General features: G+C 45.2%; 1 protein-coding gene and 1 long non-coding RNA gene across 10 annotated transcripts in view; one reads left to right on the forward strand and one right to left on the reverse strand.

Annotated features, from left to right (window-relative positions):
* TSPAN5 (tetraspanin 5) overlaps positions 1-19,678 on the reverse strand; it is a 171,086-nt gene that overhangs the window by 10,377 nt on the left and 141,031 nt on the right. For all 4 annotated transcript variants that reach the window (XM_072810546.1, XM_072810545.1, XM_072810547.1 and 1 more), the window contains one exon: positions 3,113-3,259. In XM_072810546.1, the coding sequence (XP_072666647.1) occupies positions 3,113-3,259 (147 nt within the window). The remainder of the gene's footprint in view (positions 1-3,112; positions 3,260-19,678) is intronic.
* The window catches only part of LOC140623839 (uncharacterized), a 68,882-nt gene that overhangs the window by 2,467 nt on the left and 46,737 nt on the right, over positions 1-19,678 (forward strand). The window contains exon 3 of one of the 6 annotated variants that reach the window (XR_012023371.1): positions 3,143-3,455. The exons of the other annotated variants lie outside the window; for them this stretch is intronic. This is a non-coding gene — a long non-coding RNA (uncharacterized lncRNA). Of the gene's footprint in view, positions 1-3,142; positions 3,456-19,678 lie in introns of those variants that run through there. 6 annotated transcript variants of the gene reach the window in all.

The raw sequence follows: 19,678 nt of genomic DNA on the forward strand, positions 1-19,678 counted from the left end.
GAGAAAAACATGCTGGGGGAGTGCTTCAAAGGAAACTGCAGAGTTACCTATTAAAACAAGAAAAAAAGACAAAAGATGCAAATTCCTCCAGCAACCATCTGAAGGACCCATAATAGATCAGGCCCTAGATTTGGTGGGCTTTGCAGAAATAAGGAGTGAGGAGTAATCCTGCCTCCAAAGACCTAACAGTCTTATGTGCTGTGGGGGTGGGGATAGGGGTGAGGGTAGTTGTGGGGGGCATTGCACAGGGGACATCCACATATTGGACGGTGTTTATCCAGGGTGCCAAGTGCTGTTCTGGGAGGGTGGACATGAGGGGAGGGGTAGAAGAAAGAAAGAAGTGCCTGGCAAAGTCTAGGACCCCAAGGTTCAGGCTCTAAATCTAGATCCTCTAGAACTCAACCCTTCAGGCTCCATAGATCTCCTGGTTATCTGTCCTTGATGAATTCAATAGAACTAGGATCTAAACTATCATCAGTGGTGCCAATAATTTCAAGTAAGATTTCCTTAATCTAGAAAAAAAGACAGGGGAAAAAAATCTTTTACTGAATGCCTACCCCATAGTATAAAACAACTCCCCTCCCTTTATTAGGTACAGAAATACAATAAGTTATCACTATTGTATTGAGAAAAATCACAGCTAGCTCACATGCATGTGCACACAAAATACCATGACAGACATCATGCAAGATTTTTGATTAGATTTTTGTTCGCATCACCATAAAAGTTAAGGCAAGTTCACTTTGCAGTTACCCCGGTAGAATTTCTCTTAATGCTCTATGATATAGATTTATCCAAAATTGAGTTCAAATTAAATTTGTATCGAATATTTGGCAGAAACCTGTATGCCTTGGCCCCCATGGACCTCATTTCCCCCATTCCCAAAGGGAATGACTCGTGGGCTTCATCTCAGGGCCTCAGTCGACCAGGAAGCTCTATTTCCATTTCACATGATCTTAGCTCTCAGATTTGCCCTCAGCAAATCTCCTAGCCTTGCAGTATCAGATGTCTGAGGCTGTTAAAGGCATGTTGACATTCGCTTCCTACTTATTTCATAGCTCCTACTCAAAGAATATTCTGGGCCAGTTTTTATTGTTTACACTACATAGAGAAGCCATTTTGAGTATTATCCATGATTTTTAAAAGCCAAGAAACAATACAAGTTTCTTCTTCTTTTTTTTTTTTTTTTTTTTAAGATTTATTTATTCATGAGAGACACAGAGAGAGGCAGAGATGTAGGCAGGGGGAGAAGCAGACTCCATGCAGGGAGCCCGACGTGGGACTTGATCCCGGGACTCCAGGATCATGCCTTGGGCTGAAGGCAGGTGCTAAACTGCTGAGCCACCTAGGGATCCCCTACAAGTTTCTTCATTTCCAACATGGGACCTTATAAATTAAGGTGCCAATTTAGAAAAATGTATCTATTTCTGCCTGTTAACTCTCGTATCTTCAACTACAAATATGATAGCTATGTTAAAGGACTACTCCTGTAAATATATTCAAGTAAATCATATTAACGGGGATCCCATAATTTGGGGGCTTGGAGGCTAAAACTCATAAAACAGTGGCAAATGGTGAGTATTATCTGGGGCTGATGAGGCTACAGAAAAGCTGAGTGAGGTGAGCCCACGCATTTAGAAGGATATCACGTCAAAAAGACTGGCAGGTTGGCAGATTAGGATCAAGAGCAAAGCTCTCCTGGGGACTCCACAGGTCTCTGATTAGGTGGGCAATGAAGTAACTCTGTGTGTGTGTGTGTGTGTGTGTGTGTGTGTGTGTGTGTGTGTAAAAGGAAGATAAGGCATAAGGCAAATGGAGTGTTGGGAAATGAGCTGCTCCCACCACAGACCAATGAAACACAGAAGAGAGACCCAACTACTCATTCAATCATACAGAGAACCAAGTATCCCTCAGTTTTCTCTGTTAGCAGAGTCATGTAAACTTGTAGGTTAAACATATTAACTTTCAGGTTTGAGTCCCCAAAACCTCATCTGCACTAGAGCTGCCCAAATTCAAAATGGGCTACCCTGGGTAGGGTATGGTGAGTCTGCTCTCTTTACAAATATTCAAGAGAAATGCCAGAGGACAATGTGGAAGAAATGCTGGGGAAGAGAGTCACATACTACGTGGCTGTTGGGACTAGTGCTAGTACGTGCTCTTGTCTTCAATGCAAGTGTCCCTGGATGATTTGAGTACGATCCTATGAACAAGTAATACCACATTAATAAAGTTGTCTAGAAATCCTACCATCTTTCCTCACCACAGGAAGGTGGATTTTTTTTCCCCATCCTTTCTCTATTTTTGGAAAGGAGAGTGGACACTGTTGCACAGAGAACATCAACACAGACGCCCAACGGAAGGCCAAGCTCCAGACTGACAGGCATATTCAGCTGACCTTTGGCTACATTTATCAAACCTGTTTTGCACACATACATGTAAGCATATGCCACTTTGTTCTCCTTTGGAAGGAATCTCCAAAGGAAAGCCTTTCACTTCTCATTTTTTACTGTAATTACTTATGTGCCCCTGGTAAAACTCCTCCTCAAAAATATACATGCTAACAGTGATCACACCAAACACCCTGCAAGGGATTTAAAAATTATGCCGATAATACAGAAGGAGCTCTGTGCTGGCAGAGAAGGAGGAAGATGTGCCTCTTACTGTCTCTCCATATTCCCTGAAACGTATTGCTTAATAGATTTCATCTGAACAGGCCACAGCCACTGTGCTTAGGTCTGGTTTTTTCTAAACCAACTATATGAACAGCTCCCTGACAACTATGTGCTTAAAAGAGGAAAAAGAACTTAAAAGAAGAGAACTATACCTACACCTACCTTAATCTAAAGGTATTTTAGGGACTGGAATGCAAAGTCCTGATATACATGTACAAAATCTCCATGGATGGCATGGGTTGGGCATGGTACTTACATTATTTAGGAAGCATGGAGGGGCAGGTAGGAGGAGATCTAGAGAATTCTCCTGAAAGGAAAGTGTTAGCTGGGCCATATTTTTACCGTGTCTTTGGTAGAACCACCTTGCCTATAGATAGGGTGTCCTCCTGCGGTAAGACAGGAGCTTGGCCCTGAGCCTGATGGCAGAATGTGATACTCACAAACTTGAGAAGGAACGTGTTTTCCCGTAGCGCTCCGATGCACCCTGCGAATCCCAAAATGAACATCACTCCTCCCACCACCAGGAAGAGCCAAACTGGGTCAAAGCCGCCGAGATCAGTGATGGAAGAGATGTTGGACAGAACTCCCTGGGGACAGAAAAGCACACACAACAGGACACCAGGATGTAGGGTCAGTTTTTCAACATACAAGGATCATTGCAATGGTCTTTTCCCCCCATGCAAAGAAAAACTTCAGAGTAAAACTGATTGGGTGTGATTAATACTCAGGAAACACTGCAAAAAATAAAATAAAATAAAACCCCCAAACCCTTACTTTCTATCCAAGGTCTAGATGGGTTCTTATTTTTGGCAAAGGAATGACCCCAAGAAACTGCAATCAGACCCCTGGATGGACAAGATGTGGATGTTACCTTTGTTTTCTATGTCCCAAATATAAGTGGTCATGAGTAAAAAACAGTGTGTAAGGAAAACATACTTCCTAACGCCAAGGAAGAGGGGTCATCTTTAAGTCCCCAGGGCCTGCAGATTTCAGACAAGTGCCTGTTTCAAGCCTGTAGCATTTCTTAGGAAATAAGGGTAGGGTTAGATGCTGAAGGCGAACACAGAGGCCAGTCCCAGCCACAAGCTCCTAAAAGTTTTCCAGGGAAAAATCCATGCCTCAGAATCCACCCTTGAGCTTCACAGGAGACCCTACCAGGCTCATATTCCCAAAGTCCACTTCAGTGGTTTGTGCTGATGGCTGTCTTACATGGACTTCTTAAGGGTATTACATTACCACCTTTTTTTTCTTTTTTTTTTAAAGAATTGAGATTTAAAATGATTCACAAATCCAAATCGATTCCCTGGCCCCTGGCTTCCCACCTTTTATTCTCCTGCCAAAGGAACCCAGAGTGCTTTCATTTCTCTATGAACACACTACTTTTTTTTTTTTTTTTTTTTTTTTACAAAAAGGATTTCTCCTTCAACCATGATGCTATATCAAACACCATCCAGAACCTATGTTAGAAACTGTAAGATTTTTTTTCCCTCTAAACTGCAAGGTACATATTTGCTATTCAATCCGATAGAGAAAGACTACTGTTATTTTGAAACCGTGAATGTACTGGAGGAGTCTTAAGTACCCAATATCATCAACATTTTTTCTTCTCTTATTAAATTTGTTTTGAACTCCCAAAATATCCCAGAGTATCATGGTATAGCTTGCTGTGGAGTCTTAATTTGTTTCAAAGCCCTCCCAGCAACCTGAAAGAACAGAAAGTATTTATCTGATTTTATACTTTAAGGAAAATGGAACTCAGAGAGGCTGGGTGGCTTGCTGAAGAGTCACACAGCTATTTACTGAGTTTTTTGAACCAAAACAGAATGTCCACTTCAGTGTTTTTTCCCTACCAAGTGGGAGCCATGTATTTGCTTCCCAGCACTTCCCAGTCACCGTGGATCAACACCTGAGTTTAGAAGTTTTAAGTTTTAATCCATTTTAAGGTTGCAGGATCATTCCAACAAAAACATCTTTTGTTTGTTGGGTTCTTGTTTCTTTGGGAGGGGGACATTAACGTAAGAACAGTAATAGGATATTAATAACAGAACACGTATGAGAAATAAAGGACTCTTAAAACATACAATTTAAACCTTACAGGAAAGGCCAAAGGTTTAAATAAAGTCACAGAAGGGTTGAGAGATTAGGAAAGCAGTTAGGAATGTAGGGCGTAGTCACTACTTCTGAGGTGACATCACAAATGCAACCACACCCTTCATAAGACTTCTTGGACCAATGGTTTGCTCCAGTCTTGTGTTTCTTAGATTTCCAAGCTCTGAATCATGAATACTCTGGGGAGGGGATGTGCGCTTTGGGGTAGGGGGAGAACACAGAAATACTGTTACCAATTCTCCACCTACACAGATGATACTAAGAAAAAAATTGCCAGAAAAGTCACACAAAATCCAAGCAAGAGTGGTGAGGGTCCAGCGTTGGGAGGAAATCAACCTCTCCCCCGTGGAAGGCCTCAACACAGGTATTAATACTTAAAGTCTTAATATCTTGGATTTGCTCAGCCAGGGGAAAAGATGATTTTGGAGGGTACATGATAACATTCTTAACATTTAAAAAGTTAACTATGAGAGCAGGACACTCAATTGCCTTGGCACCAAAAAGAGGCAGCAGAGGTGGAAGTGACAGGAAGAGATGCTGGTTCGGTCACAAAGAGGCCTTTCTGATACCAGCAGATCTCCAGCAATGGATCAGAGAAGACTTCTGCTCATGGGAAAGCCACAGCTATGAACCTCTGCCAGTTGTGTAGTAGGAGGGATTCCCAAAGTGGAGGGGACACTGGGACTTAATGACCTTTAGGCTCCTTCCAACCTTAAGACCATTCTATGATTTCACCCATTTTTAATGGGCTTTTTGTGACTCACACTCAAGTCTGAGCAAAGATCAGATTGTTCCCACTCTTCCATGCTCTATGGCTATACACAAAGAGGTCATGGAGTAAAGGGACAATTATCTGGGCAACTCTGGCAAAACAAGTCAGCCAACCAACATGCACACCTGTGTCTCAAACACCGAGCTACACCACCAAAAGGCTACAAAAAAATATGATCTTAACTGTCAGTAGATTCCTGGATCATCTGTCCTCCCTGGATTTAATTTGGAGGATGAGTACTGGCTTCTCAGACAAACTTATTTTCATACTTTTACTCTGTCCAGCCTACAGGGGCAGTTTTAAGTGAGAGGCCTCCAACTGTTTCCATGGAAACATCAATCATTTGGGGGGCCTTGCTGGCCTGCAGATTCTACTTTTAATCCTAAATTTTGGCAAAAGGCAGGGCTGGAGACAGATACTGAGTGTTTCGGGGAAATAATATTCTGCAAAGCATGAAAAAGACTAAGACGAGCTGTATTTTTAATGGATTCAGAACATACACAGTTCATTATCAGCTGAGAACTAACTCAAGTCTTTTTTTTTTTTTTTTAATTTTTTCTTATTTATTTATGATAGTCACACAGAGAGATAGAGAGAGACAGAGAAACAGGCAGAGAGAGAAGCAGGCTCCATGCACTGGGAGCCCGACGTGGGATCCGATCCCGGGTCTCCAGGATCGCGCCCTGGGCCAAATGCAGGCGCTAAACCGCTGCGCCACCCAGGGATCCCCTAACTCAAGTCTTAAAGCACCAAGTGTGGAAGTCAATGCCCAATGCCCGGTTTCATTTTCCTCGGGATTGGAATTACTCACCTACATGGAGACGAAAAAAACACTGCACTCTTTCACCTCTACCAGGCTCCCCAGTAGCCACTGAAATGCAGTCTTACTGCTTCCGACTACACAGAGAGATTAGAGAGGGGCCAAACTTAATCCTGGCAGCAAAGATTCTAAGATTACAAAAATGATGGGGAGCTGACGGTTCGGCCTTCTGTTGTCTTAGAGACAGGGTCTCTCATTGGACTTTTTAATTTTGTTAAGCTCAATGTGACAAATGAGTAAGAAGTGCTAGAACATGCCTGCTGAAGAATAATTATCATTAAAGCTTGTAGTTGACAAGAAGCCGGAAGAAAAAAATACAAGCTCTAAGATTGCAGTTAAGTCAGCCAAGTAATTTAAAATAGATGTTCCGATTCATGGTAAATCCTCAGGAATGCACAAGAACAACAGCAGCAGACACCTAGTCTTCTGGGAACCTGTGGGCACCACCTTCTTCTTTGGGGAATAGCATTTTCCCCTTCTTCTAAGGATTCCTTCTCCCCCAAATGCACTTCCTGTGCCCCTTTGAGTCGCCAGTTCTCACATGACCTCACTGCCCTAATGACAGTTGAGTAGTCAATGAATTGCCTTCCTGGGACTCCTGGGATTTAAAAGAGGCATCTCCCTCCTGTGGCTGAAGTTATAAAAGGCCAAAATTCAGAGCCACATGCAATAGGTTTTTTTTTTTTTTTTTTTTTCACCATGTGGAGAAATTCAGTCTGCAGTGAGAAACAGAAAGCCAAGGTTAGGAAGAAACAAAGAATAAGGGTAGGGAGGGAAAATCCTGTCAGCATTAAAATCCCTGGCCTGACAGTGAGTTCTGCGAATCACTCCAAAATCCTTGGAATACACCACCGTTTTGACTGCACAAGGGGGCTCCACGGGGGTCTGCATTTGCATCTGAGTTGTCCTGCACCTGACAAGAGCTTTGAATAAACTAGGAGTTTAGGGCAGTATGTGTGTATATACACACAGGCGCAGAACACACACACACACACACACACACACACACACACACACACACACACGACCAAAACTGGAAGTTCACTTTCTGCTGGAAAAAAAGTTCTGGGGGTGGGATGAAGAGCAGAAAAGGGGCAGAGGTAAATGTTGGACTTAATATGGTCCCTTTATTCAGCTGTCTGGTACTTCCAGTTAACAGAGCAGTTAAGCCAGTGTAAAAAGTCTTCTTTCATGTTGAGTTGCCATCAACTCAGCATCGTTAGTGAAATGAGTTCTGGATGGAACTTTTAGGTGGTTCATCTCTGTCACTGACAAATACTACATGATCTAAGCTCCAATTCTCCAAATTCTCTTTGGACTTAAATATCAACTTTTTCAGAACTCAAACTTACTGAAAAAAATAAATACAAAATGTCATTTGGCTACTCTCTTCTGTCCCCAGAACTGCTGCTTATGTGAGAAGTACACACACACAGCCTGCTATTTGCATCCCACAAATAAGTTCTTGTACTTGTTCTATGAGGATCCTGCAGGCAGAGCCCTGGGAGCTCAGGCTGCTAAGGGTACTGGACTTCACGCATAATGTCAGCAAATAGCATCCTACGAAGCCGAATCTAATTGTAATGAAAATAAATGGATGAGAACTAGAGCAATTAGCCACATGTATTTATTCCTTTATCCATTTGTCTGGATTGACATGAAAATGGTATTCTGAACAGTAGCAGTGGAGAAAGAGAGAGTCAGAATAAGAAAGCCAGAGACCAAGAGTACAGGTCACAAGAAAAATATATTCTTTATTATCATTAAGATTATACTGATAGAAACTCGTTTGTAAGAGTTCTTCACAGACATACTATATATTCCTGTATCCACAGTCCAATGCCCCTCGGCCAGCTTCCCCAGATCTACAGCTGGTGCTGCAGCAGAGGCAGAAACAAATTGCCCATGACACAAAGTGCTGCTCTAAAGGCAAAGTGAGTACCAGCCAACTAAAAAAGTTGAGAAAAACAAATATATTCAGCAAATAAGCTGTTCCACAAATTGGCTTTTGGACAACTAGCTCTTGGCATATCAATTCAGAGCCATTAAGAGATGATCCTCCAGTGAAAATAGGAGATTTCCATGATCTACTAGGGCCCTAGATAGTATCTCTGAATTTTGGAAGAAGACAAGTATGTGTCTAAAAAGAAATAAGATAGGTTCATAGAACATGTCTGGAGCAATTAATATACAGAAGCTTAGAGGCCAACAAACAAAAAAATGTATCAATGTGCATCCACCATGGTAAAAGGAGACTCTGATATTCGAGTCACTTAAACAAGGCTGCTCTATCTAGAGCATGGCAGGGAGCATTCATCTTGCACTGTACTCAAGCCCACCCCCCAACCCCCAGCTCACTTAAAATTTCCCCTGAAATCCTACAACACTGCAAGAGGGTAGCCTGGATAGTGCTAGACGCAGGGCAATAAGACAGGGCATGATAATACAGGCGTCTTGTCCCCAATCCTAGTTCTACTACCTACTCCCTGTGTGATCTTGGGCAAGTTAGCAAACCTGCCTAAAACTCAATTTCCACATGAGTGAGACAGTACCCTACATCATAAGGATGAAGGAAATGATTCAAGTAAATCCACACACTATGCTAAGTGCTAGGCACAAAATAAGAATTCAATGAAAATTTATCACCCTCCTCATCACCACTATTACATGAGACCAAAAGGAAGACATCAGGTGCTACTGAAGCACACAGGAGAGGTGTCTGGCTGCAACTAGAGAGGAATCTATTTTGCTCGGGTACGTGTGCTGTGTCCAGCGCTCTGAAGGGAAGCCATGACCATGATGGTCGCGCCCAATGGAGGTGCCGCTAACTGGCCAATCGGATCTTCTCTGCTGGGGAATGGGAAATCACCTAAAGACACTCCAAGTAAAGGCGGAAGAAAGAGGCCATGAGTAAGCCAAAGCCAGGAGTGGGGAGAAGCTAACAGTACCCAGAGGTAGTGCAGTGGAGGAAAGAGCAGTGAGGAGTCAGCACGGTGAGCACGCTCGGCAGTCGGCAGCCCAAACCAGGAAAAGCAGGCCTCTGCGGCCAAGGAGCCAGCCCGGCACACTGGCCTTCGAAGATTCACTGCTTCTGAGTAGCCTTCCAGATCCCTCCCTGGGCAGGGCGGTAGATCTCATCGTCCAGTGGTTTGATGAACACCGATTCGGCAAGAATGTGAAAAGTTGGCCCACCTTCCCTCCGACCTCCTCCTCCTCAGCACCTCATTCACTCAACCACCTCTGAAATTAAAGCAGCTTCTCACCCATGGTTCTGCAGTAAGGGAGTATGTTCTGAGCATAACTATTTCTTCTTGGAAAAGATGTCTATGCACGTGCAGAAATGAAAAGGCAAACAAAGCTCCAGAAGGGTTTCAAACCAATAAACCTCAGGAGTGTCTGTGGTTTTTTTCCACCACCAGCTCCGAGAGTCCTCTGTGTGCCACCTGGCAAGCTTCAGTTTCTTCTCTCTCAACCCACACAGAAAAGAAATGCAAAAATAGCATTAATAAGCCCCTAAGGTCTGGGACTCTTCTGCTTTGGCATATACAAGCACATTCCTTCCAACTGCTGGATGAGAAACAAAGAGGCAGGCATATGGAATGTGCACCCCCAGCCAGGCCAGATGGACCCCTTTGAGATTTATGGGACTGGGTCCTGATTCACCCACCCCTCCATAAACCAAACCTGACTGGGGTGGAACTTGCAGCAGCTTTCCTAGTGTAAAACAAAGAGAAGCATTTCCCTACTTGAGAAAGGATGACAAGACAGGACATTCTTTAAAAAAAAAAATGAGCTCCTGAGACAGGGGGGGTGGGGTGAGGTGGGGTGGGGGTGCTGGAGAGCTGGAGATGCAGCTTTCAGCAATGTCCACAGGAAGACCAAGCTGAAAACACAAGGCTGCAGGGAAACCTACTCCTTCAACACTCACCAGAAATCCCCAAAGAACATTACAAAGCTAAGCCACTCTGCAAACCCCAAAACATCCATTTGCCTAAGGAACTGTGGCAGAGTCCAGAGAGAGGAGTTGGAAGGTGAAGGAACAGATGCTCACTGGGACCCGAGTTGTCTAGGGAGATGCACAGTTGCAGGGGCAGCCAGACTTAGGGCCTGGCGAAGAGATGCACAGTTAAAGGAAGGCCAAGCTGTGCTAAAGGCATGTGGTTTCTTTGTTTTTCCTTGTCAAAAAAAAAAAAAAAAGTCATTGGTGAGACTTAAGTAATCTCTTCTTACAGATAAAAAATGGTCATGACCACAGGGCATGTGGGTGGCTCAGTCATTTTAGTGTCCGACTCTTGATTTTGGCTCGGGTCATGATCTCACGGTTCTGAGATTGAGCCCGATGGGGCTCCCCGCTCAGTGAGGAGTCTGCTTGAGATTCTCTCTCTCTCCCTGTGCCACCCTCTGCTCTCTCACAGGGGCTCATGCACACACTCTCTCTCTCAAAATAAATAAAATCTTTTTTTAAAAAAATGGCCATGACCTGGTTTGGGGAGAGGAAGAGGAGAAGAGGCAGTCATCTTTCAGGCCTCCATAAAATCTTGCAATCAAGCAGTTGGCAGGGTGGCCAGCTATGCCAAGTCCCATCCACTGGTACCACTCACCAGCCAGAAATGCCACTCTGACGTGAGCGACTGCCTCTCTGAACATGGAAACAAAGCCATGTGCCAAAGTGTCACTTTTCAGAAATCCAGCATCTTCCCAGGCCACTCCCCAGATGCTTTCATGTGCACGCTCTGACAATGGAATACATACCCAGGAACAGTCTTAAGTATGAGGTTTAAGCTGAAATATGTAATAGAGGCTCTGACTGTGGTGTCTCCCCTAAACTAATGTGAAAAAACAAGCAAACAGCTAGTGATAGGTGATCACTGTATTATTCTAGGGCCCCAGAGATATAAATCATTCAGTTGTTGAGCAAAGACTTTCACGGGGATTACCTGAGAGGTGACAGGTACTGTATGTATCATGGGTATTCGGAGTGAAGGCACAGTGATACCATCAGGAGCTAGTCTAGTGGGGAGGGGCGTGCAGGTAAGTAGCGGCTGGGCAGGAGTAGCAGTGGGTGCTATGGGAGCACAGAGGGAACGGGTCGAAGGAGACATCAGCAAGGGCAAAGTTACAGGATCTGGCTCATGGAGAGGTCTATGTGTGAGCGTAACAGGTGGGAAGAGGAGACTAACGGGGCAGGGGCAGGGCGGAAGCTGGTTTGAATCTGAGGGCGCTCTGAACAGAGGAAGGCCCAGGTCATTTGTGCACTTAGAGAGCTCACAACCTGGGCAGCAGGTAGGTGTTATGGAAGCAGCCGGTAGGCTCTGTGGTGATCCCAGTGGGCTACCCTGAAAGCTAGAACAAAAGGGATATAAGAGCCACACTAGTGAGCCCACTCTGTGCCTGGCCCTGGGTACCTAGAGGAATTCACGTCACAATGGACCTACCAGGTAGGACCACTGGCCACAGCAGGAAATAGACACGGAGACGGAGAACCTGCCAGCTCACCAAGTGAGAAAGTGACAGAGCAGGGTTTCGAGCCCAGGCTAACTGATCCCAGAGCGGCCTACTGCCTACTTGCCCCCATGATGCTCTACTTTCTGGAAAAAGCAAGCAGCAGTGGGCAAGATTTTTATTTTCACTATAACATCATACATCTGTTTCTAAAATTTAAGAAAGATATGTAACATGATGTTAGAATAATATTCTTGCCCTGGACTTCCCTGATCACTATCTGAAAACCAATGTGAGTAGGAGACAGACACCTCTCCCGGCGCCACCCCCACCCCCCAAGTCACACACACACTCACAGGCAAAGAAGAACTTCTTTCTCTGGCACACCTCAGCAAATCAAGCGGATATAAAGTAGCTTAAGGGAGAGGCGAGTGAGAGAATTTCCTTTCTCTAGAGAAAAGTGGTTGCTGTGCTGTGCCCCATCTCTCCCCCGCAGCTTGCTTTGTACCTTAAACCTAGCCTGGAGTTTCTTTCTTTCTTTCTTTTTGAGATTTTATTTATTTACTCGTGAGACACACACAGAGAGGCAGAGACACAGGCAGAGGGAGAAGCAGGCTCCCTGCGGGGAGCCCGATGTGGGAGTCATCCCAGGACCCTGGGTTCACGCCCGAGCAGAAGGCAGACGGGCTCAACCACTGAGCCACCAACGTGCCCCCCACTAGTGAGGAGATTCAAGGGCACTACGGGGGGAGCTCTGGGACACAGTAACTAGGGCCAGACTGCCCAGGAAGGCGCCTGTGAGCTTGGCTCGGACTCCTGTCCTAGAAACCTGGGGAGAGAGGAGGGCTGTAGGGCAGGCAGGCGAGGGCTGTTGGTGGTGGTACCGGCCTCACCCCCAGACGAGTGCGACCAGGGAGAGGCAGCTTGGGGTGAGAGCAGGAAACCCCAGAAGGCAGAGTGCAGAGGAGCACGGGCTGAGGAAGACGGCTAGGTCTGAGCAGGGGAACAAGGCAGCCACCTACGAGAGAGAGCTGCCAAACTCAAGGGAACTACCAGACACACAGACTCAGCAGGGAAGCTTCAAAAAGACCCAGATATCATCCCCTTCACCACTGCCAGGTCCCAAGAGCAAGGCCCACCCCCCACTTCAGCTCTGGCAGGAAGTGGGCAGAGAAGCACCTGGTGAGCGGGGGAGGGGTGACAGGCAGAAGAAGGGGCCTCACCCTGCTCCCCTCTTCAGGGGCCCAGGCAGATGGAGCTAGGCGAGGAGAACACTGGAACACAAGACAGGTTTGGAGTTTCTGATTACCATCCAACTCATCCGGGCCTGGACCAGTGGCTCAAAACGAGAGTAGGCCTATGGCATCTGAGAGTGAACAACATTGACCCACCTAAATTCTCATTCCTGAGAAATCCCTCTGAAAAAAAGTTTACATAGACAAGCAAAAAGAAACGAATTTTTTATATATCTCATGTGTTTGTTGAACATCCTGGTTGTAACACACGAGGCTCACATGCTAACTTTGGAGGTACTGAGCAAGAAAGAGCTGTTTGGTTTTCAGAATTTTGGCTACAACAGAAAACTCGAGAGAATTACTTGGATGACAGAGACAGAGAGAGAGAGATGCCAACAAACTTACTACATTTTGGTCAGTAAAATGCTATCTTCAAAGGAGGATTTTCAGCATCTCAGAAACATCTCCTTAAAGTTGTTTCAAAGCCAAAGTGCACACTTTTCTGTTCCAGTTATCTGGAGAACCACCTCTACCAACCGCCTCCCCCTGCTATGGAAACTTGACCGCCACCATTATGAACGGCCTGAACCACCGTATCTCACAGACTCAGATTTTCCTTCCCAGGAACATTGGGGCAGTTTTTCCAAGGTGAGACTTGGAAAACAATCTTGTCAATGACTGTGGCAAGAAGCAACTGGAAGGTTCTGAAGTGAGGCTTAAAGCGAGACAGTGATCAGGGAAAAGCCTCCAGGAGAAAGAATCCTCTTTGTCCAACCCCAGGAAAGCCAGAGGGAAAAGCAGGCCAGAGCTCTTCTAATTCCCCTTCCCCTGCTGGCTCAGGACTGTCACCAATTATCCTTCCAGCCCACTCCCTACTGAGTGGAGCCAAGCCAGGTGAGCCCTGAGAGGGAGGGAGAGGTGGGATGGGGTCTCGAGGAGAGAGGCCAGACTTCCAGTGTAACCTCTCTGGGCCTCAGTTTCCCCACTTCTGAAAGAACAGGTCATCCTTTTCTTAAAGTTTAACCGTAGGGATCCACAGATCACAGAAGTGAAAACGAAACCCCCTGATGAAGAACTATTTTTTCCTGTGCAGTCTTTACAGTATTTAAAGCTCCTCCGCATTTTCTCATTCATTTGCTCACCAACATTTTCTCGACATCTGTGGTGTGGGCAGCACGCAGCTGGAACTGAGTGTAAAAGGGCCCAGAAGACAGGTTCCTGCCTGCAAGGGGCTTTCAGGCCCAACAAGCCAGCTGGCCCAGCTGGCTAGCACCAGGGTTGGGGGGGGCAGGACCAGCCATGGGGCTTGGACTCACCTTACAGGCCAGTGATCGACACTCTTCCTGCTCTGAAAAGCGCAGTCTCCCCCTGGCCCTTGACAACTCTGCTGGCAGCACCCTCACTTGTGACTGCCAGTGACATGTCACTCTGCCTCTCACCCTGACCTGAACACTAAGTAATCAGCATAAATGTTGGGCAAGATGGAAAAGGAAAGGTACCCCTCATTTTTCCATGCAATGGGATGATCATATATAGATTCCTATTTTTATGCCAGAAAGAAACGGTTATCTTCTTTCCCGACAGGCAGAATTAACAGATTTGTTGTTTGTAACACTGTACCACTATCAAATCAGACATCAGAACCACATGTAATTCTACTTGCTTTTTAAAAGCTGTCGACATCGCACGCGTATGAGAGATCTGAAGCAACTTCACACCTCTCTAACTGAACGCGGCAGGCCACCAAATAGCCATGGTTTAAAAGAATGCTTTCATCATTCATTTGTTCATTCACTGTTTTATGAGCAATATTTTTTGAACACCAACTATGTGCTAGTCAATGTTCTAGGTACTGGAGTGTAGCAGGAAACAAGTCTTTGCTCTCACAGAGCTGCTTTTTTTTTGTGGGGAACGAGAGCAATGCACTTACTTGCTGGTGTGAAAGTGCTAAATCCTATGAAAACAGGGAGGAGAAAAACACGGGGAAAGGGGAATAGAGGGCTGGGGGTGCAGTGACAGTGGTCACTTTAAATAGGCCAGGAAGGCCTGTGGACAGAGGTGACACGTGAGCAGAGATCAGAAAGTAAAGAAAAAACGCCAAAGGGGACGACAGCGTTACCAGGCAGGGGAAGAGCAAGTGCAAAGGGCCCAGGCAGGAGGTAGCGGTGGGGGGAGATATGTTTGAGATTTTGGAGAAACAGCAACATGGTCAGTGGGGGTTACAGCAGCAGGGAAGGACACGGGGCGGAACGTGAGGTCCCAGACGTAATGGGGGCACCATCTATGGTGTGGAATGAGATGATGAGCTCATTGAGTTCAATGGAAGGTTTGGAGCAGACAAGTGATAGGATCTGTCTTACTTTCCTTTCTCTTAATTTAAATATAGTTGGCATAAAATACTATGTTAGTTTCAGGTATACAACATAGTAATTCATCATTATATACATTACAAAATAATCACCAAAAAAGTCTAGGGACCACCTGTCATCATAAAAAAATTATTATAATACTATTGACAATATGCCCCATGCTGTCCTTTCCATCCCTGTGACTAATTTTATAACTGGAAGTTTGTGCCTCTTGATGCCCTTCACCTATCTCACTCATCGCCCAATTCCTAACCCTCTAGCCACTGTTTTGTTCTGTTAGTTAGGACTCTGTTTTATTTTCTTAGATTCCACATGTAAGTGAAATCATATGGCATTTGTCTTTCTCTCTCTGACTTACTTCACTTAGAACACCCTCTAGGTTCATCCATGTCACAAATGGTAAGACTTCGTTCATTTTTTTTTTTTTTACAGCTGAGTTAATGTTCCATTATATAATACATACATCACTTCTTCTTTATCCTTTCATCTGTCACTGGACACTTAGGCTGTTTCCATATTCTTGACACTGTGAATAATGCTGCAGTGAACATAGGGGTGTGCATATCTTTTTGCATTAGTGTTTCTGTTTTCTTGGATAAATACTCAGAAGTGGAATTGCTAGGTCATCCAGTATTTCTATTTAATTCTTTGAGGAAGCTCTGTACTGTTTTCTATAATGGCTGCGCCAATTTATATTCCCACCAGCAAGGCACAGGAGGTCCCTTTTGTCCACATCCTCACCAACACTTGTTATTTCTTGTCTTTTTGATACTAGCCATTCTATCTTACATTTTTAAAGATCACTCTGGCTACTTCATGGAGATGCGCCTGGGGTAGGAGTAGGGGAAAAAGAGCCAAGGCAGGGAAATCACTGAGTGTTTCCACATGAATGCAGGCAAGGTGTGGGAGCAGCTTAGATCAGGGTCTAGATCAGGAGGCAATGGGAAGAAATGAGATTCCCCACATATTCTCAAGGCAGAGTTGACAGTGTTTGCCAAGGGCCTGAATGTGGGTGAGAATAAAAGGAGAAAGAATGTCATGAATACCTGAGCAAGGGGAAGGAAAGAGTTGCCATTTACTGCATTTGGGAAGAGCAGGTTTGAGGAGGGGAATTGGGAATGTTGCTTTGGATTAAGTTTCAGAAGTCATCAGACATTCAGATGGAGATGTTGGGTAAGCTACTGGTCATACAAGATTGGAGTTCAGATAAGGTCTGCATCAAATATCTAAATTTGGAAGTCATTAGAGACAGGTGCCTTTGAAGCCCCAAGCTTGGATGAGATCTCCTAAAAGCCGGAGTAAAAACCAAGAAGAGGTCTCAGGACCAAGCTTGGGGCAAAGGAGTATGAGAAGGTATTGCTCGTGGGGGTCAGAAAACTGGGAATGTGGGATATCTTGGAAGCCAAGTGAGGATACCATTTCTAGAAGGGGGAAATGATAAATCATGCCTTAGTGCTCGCTTTACAGAGTTTCTGAGTTTCTGGATGAGAGAGTGATGTGCTCTAGGACCTAGTATGGGTTCAGTAAGAATGTACCAGGTTCAACTAAATTACCAGGCTGGTTAATTAGACAAACAGGGAAGGATACAGTCTGTCTACAAAAACAAGCAGCAGAAAAACAGTCTGGTGTAATGACAAGTAGATGGATTAGAAACTGCTTGACTGATGACACCCAAGGGCACATATAAGTGAATCAGTGTCAACCCTAAAGGAAATTTCCAGTGACATGTCATTGGGCTCTGTCCTTGACTAACTCAAGATATCAGTGGCTTTTATCAGTGATAACTAAACTTGACTGCAGTCAGAACAATCTAGGAGGTGTGTGAAAATAGAGCATCCCCCCTGCAGTGTCCACCCAGACCTACTGAATCAGAAATTCCCCAGATGAGCATGAGGGGGTGGGCAGCAAGGAGCTGAGGAAGACCTGAATTAGAAGAAAGAATTGAAGGAGAAGCTTGATTCAAATGTACAGCTGAAACCAAGCTCAGGGGGATAGAGAATATGCTGGAAGACAGCTGGGTAAATGGAGTCTTGCATTTGATTCCAAAAACTCAGCCAGACATGAGGTGGAAAGGGTAAACTTAGCTGGATCTGAGACCAACTTGGGAGTCTCGGTGATCAACAGTGGAATTTCAAGCTGCAAGGACAAGAGACGAGAGGAGAAGGGATATGACCCAGCCATGCCCTCTCTGGCCCTGAAAGCACCCTCTTGACAGTACCGGGGACACACTAGAGAGAGGTCAGAGGAGCAAGACCAAGATGGTCAAGGGACTCCCCCCAGAGGGAAGCCAATGCTTAGCTGGAAAAGTCAGAAGACCAGGCCTCCACCCTGAATACCTTCAGGGCTAACATGCAGAAGACTTGCTTTATGGGATCCCACAGGGTTGATCTACCATCACTAAGTAAAAACTAGTAGGACAGTATTCTTCTTTGGTAGAAGGAAGGTCTTTCCAACACTAAGAGTAACCCAAAGAGACAGAAGTGGTGAGTATTTTGCCACAGAAATTGTGGCACACACATATATATACACACTCTTCCTAGTCTGTAAATTCCCTGAGGAATTACACCCCCAGAGTCCAGCACGAGCCCTGTCCCGTGCTATGTGCTCAATAACTGCTATTTGAAAGAGTAAGTTGAGAACAGCTGGATGCTACTAAGCCTGTTATAGAGGTGATTCATGCTACAAATTGTTAATGCTCCTTCTAAAACAGCTGATCCTATGATTTCTGAAAAACTGCACACAAACCAGTTTTCCCTGTAGACATAGTCATCCTTTGCCTCTGCAGAGTCAATTCAGAATTTAGAATAAAATGGATTATTTATTATGTCTAAAAGTCAATGGTAATATTAGCCCTAGGTTTAAGGCTCAGCCTGGTATTATGTATGTATGGGGAGGGTATTGATCTTTGTCTTGAATATTTCTGTACTCCACATAAAAACGTGTAAAGTCTAATCTATTAAGGAAATCTGATCCTTCAAGCTGTACCGTTTGGAGATTATCCAACTCTAGGAGTTCCTTCAAGGAAATGTCACCATATCCCTACTGGGAGGAATTTACTGATTCACAGGCTGGTGTTACCGGCCCAGGAGAAGCATGCTGCCCACTTGCCTTTGGCCAAATTCTGGTTCACCCCAGAACTTCATCCCATCAGAGGCCTGGTCCAGCTGAGATGTTAACCCAAAGGGCTTGGACAGAGTAGCCTTTGCAGTCTCCAAGGGGATCAATGCAGATCATATCTTCCTTCAGAGACCGCAGAACAAAATGAATTCTCCGGTCCGTGGATCAAAGCCTGAACTCTCCTAAAATCTGAGACAGCTTCCAAAGCCATCATTCTGCTCCTCCCAAGTAGAAGCAGCCGTGCTATAGTCATGTGCCCAGGGGACAGAGCTCTGTATACAAGAAGCATTTACTTTGTACTGGCACTTCTTGGGACCGCCTCACTTAATCCTCACAACAATCCTGGCAGTGAGATTACTGTCTCCCCCTTGTGCAAATGAGGAAAGGGCATCTCAGAGAAGTTAACATAGTAGCCCAGAGGGACCAGCATTTGACCTCAGGTCTCTTCAGCCCAAAACTGTGCTCTTCTTACATACAACAACCAGAGCACTCTTAAAACAAAAGCCAGATATTTTAAAAACAAAAAAACAAAAAGCCAGATCAGGACACTTCCTTATCAAAATTCAGAATGCTCTGGTGACTTCCTCCATCCAAACTTCTGCAAGGCTCTGCCTGTTCTGGCCTCTGCCTGTCCCTCTTGCCCCATCTCCTCCTCCTTCTTGCCCTTGCTCTGTCCCTTCCAGTCTTACCGGCCTACTTCCTGTTTCTTGAAATCCCCAAGTCCCTGCCTCATAGCCACCACACTGGCTATTCCCTCTGCCTGGAATGTTATTCCCCTAATACCCTGCAGATCCCTCCTACTTCCTCCCGGTCTCTGCTCCAATGCTACCTCCACAGGGAGACCATCCCCAAATACTCTTCTCTAAAAGAGACCCTTTCTCCTACCATTCTCTACCTGATCTTTCTCAGCAGCATGTACCAGTATCTGAATGCAGGTGGCATTTTTTCTTTGGTGGGGAGGGGGCGAGTCAAGGGGAATGGGGTCAGTAGAAAGGGGTCATGAGAAGAAGGGTCAGAGGGAGGAGGTCATGGGGAGCGGAAGCTCAACAGGAGAGGGCAGCCCAGCAGTGTGGCTTGGTGACCACTCATGGTGTCACCTTGGGTTCCATGGCCCCACATTATGGGTGCTGGTTCTGCAGGGA

Source organism: Canis lupus, chromosome 33 (assembly GCF_048164855.1).
Source record: "Canis lupus baileyi chromosome 33, mCanLup2.hap1, whole genome shotgun sequence".
Taxonomy (NCBI): Eukaryota; Metazoa; Chordata; class Mammalia; order Carnivora; family Canidae; genus Canis; species Canis lupus.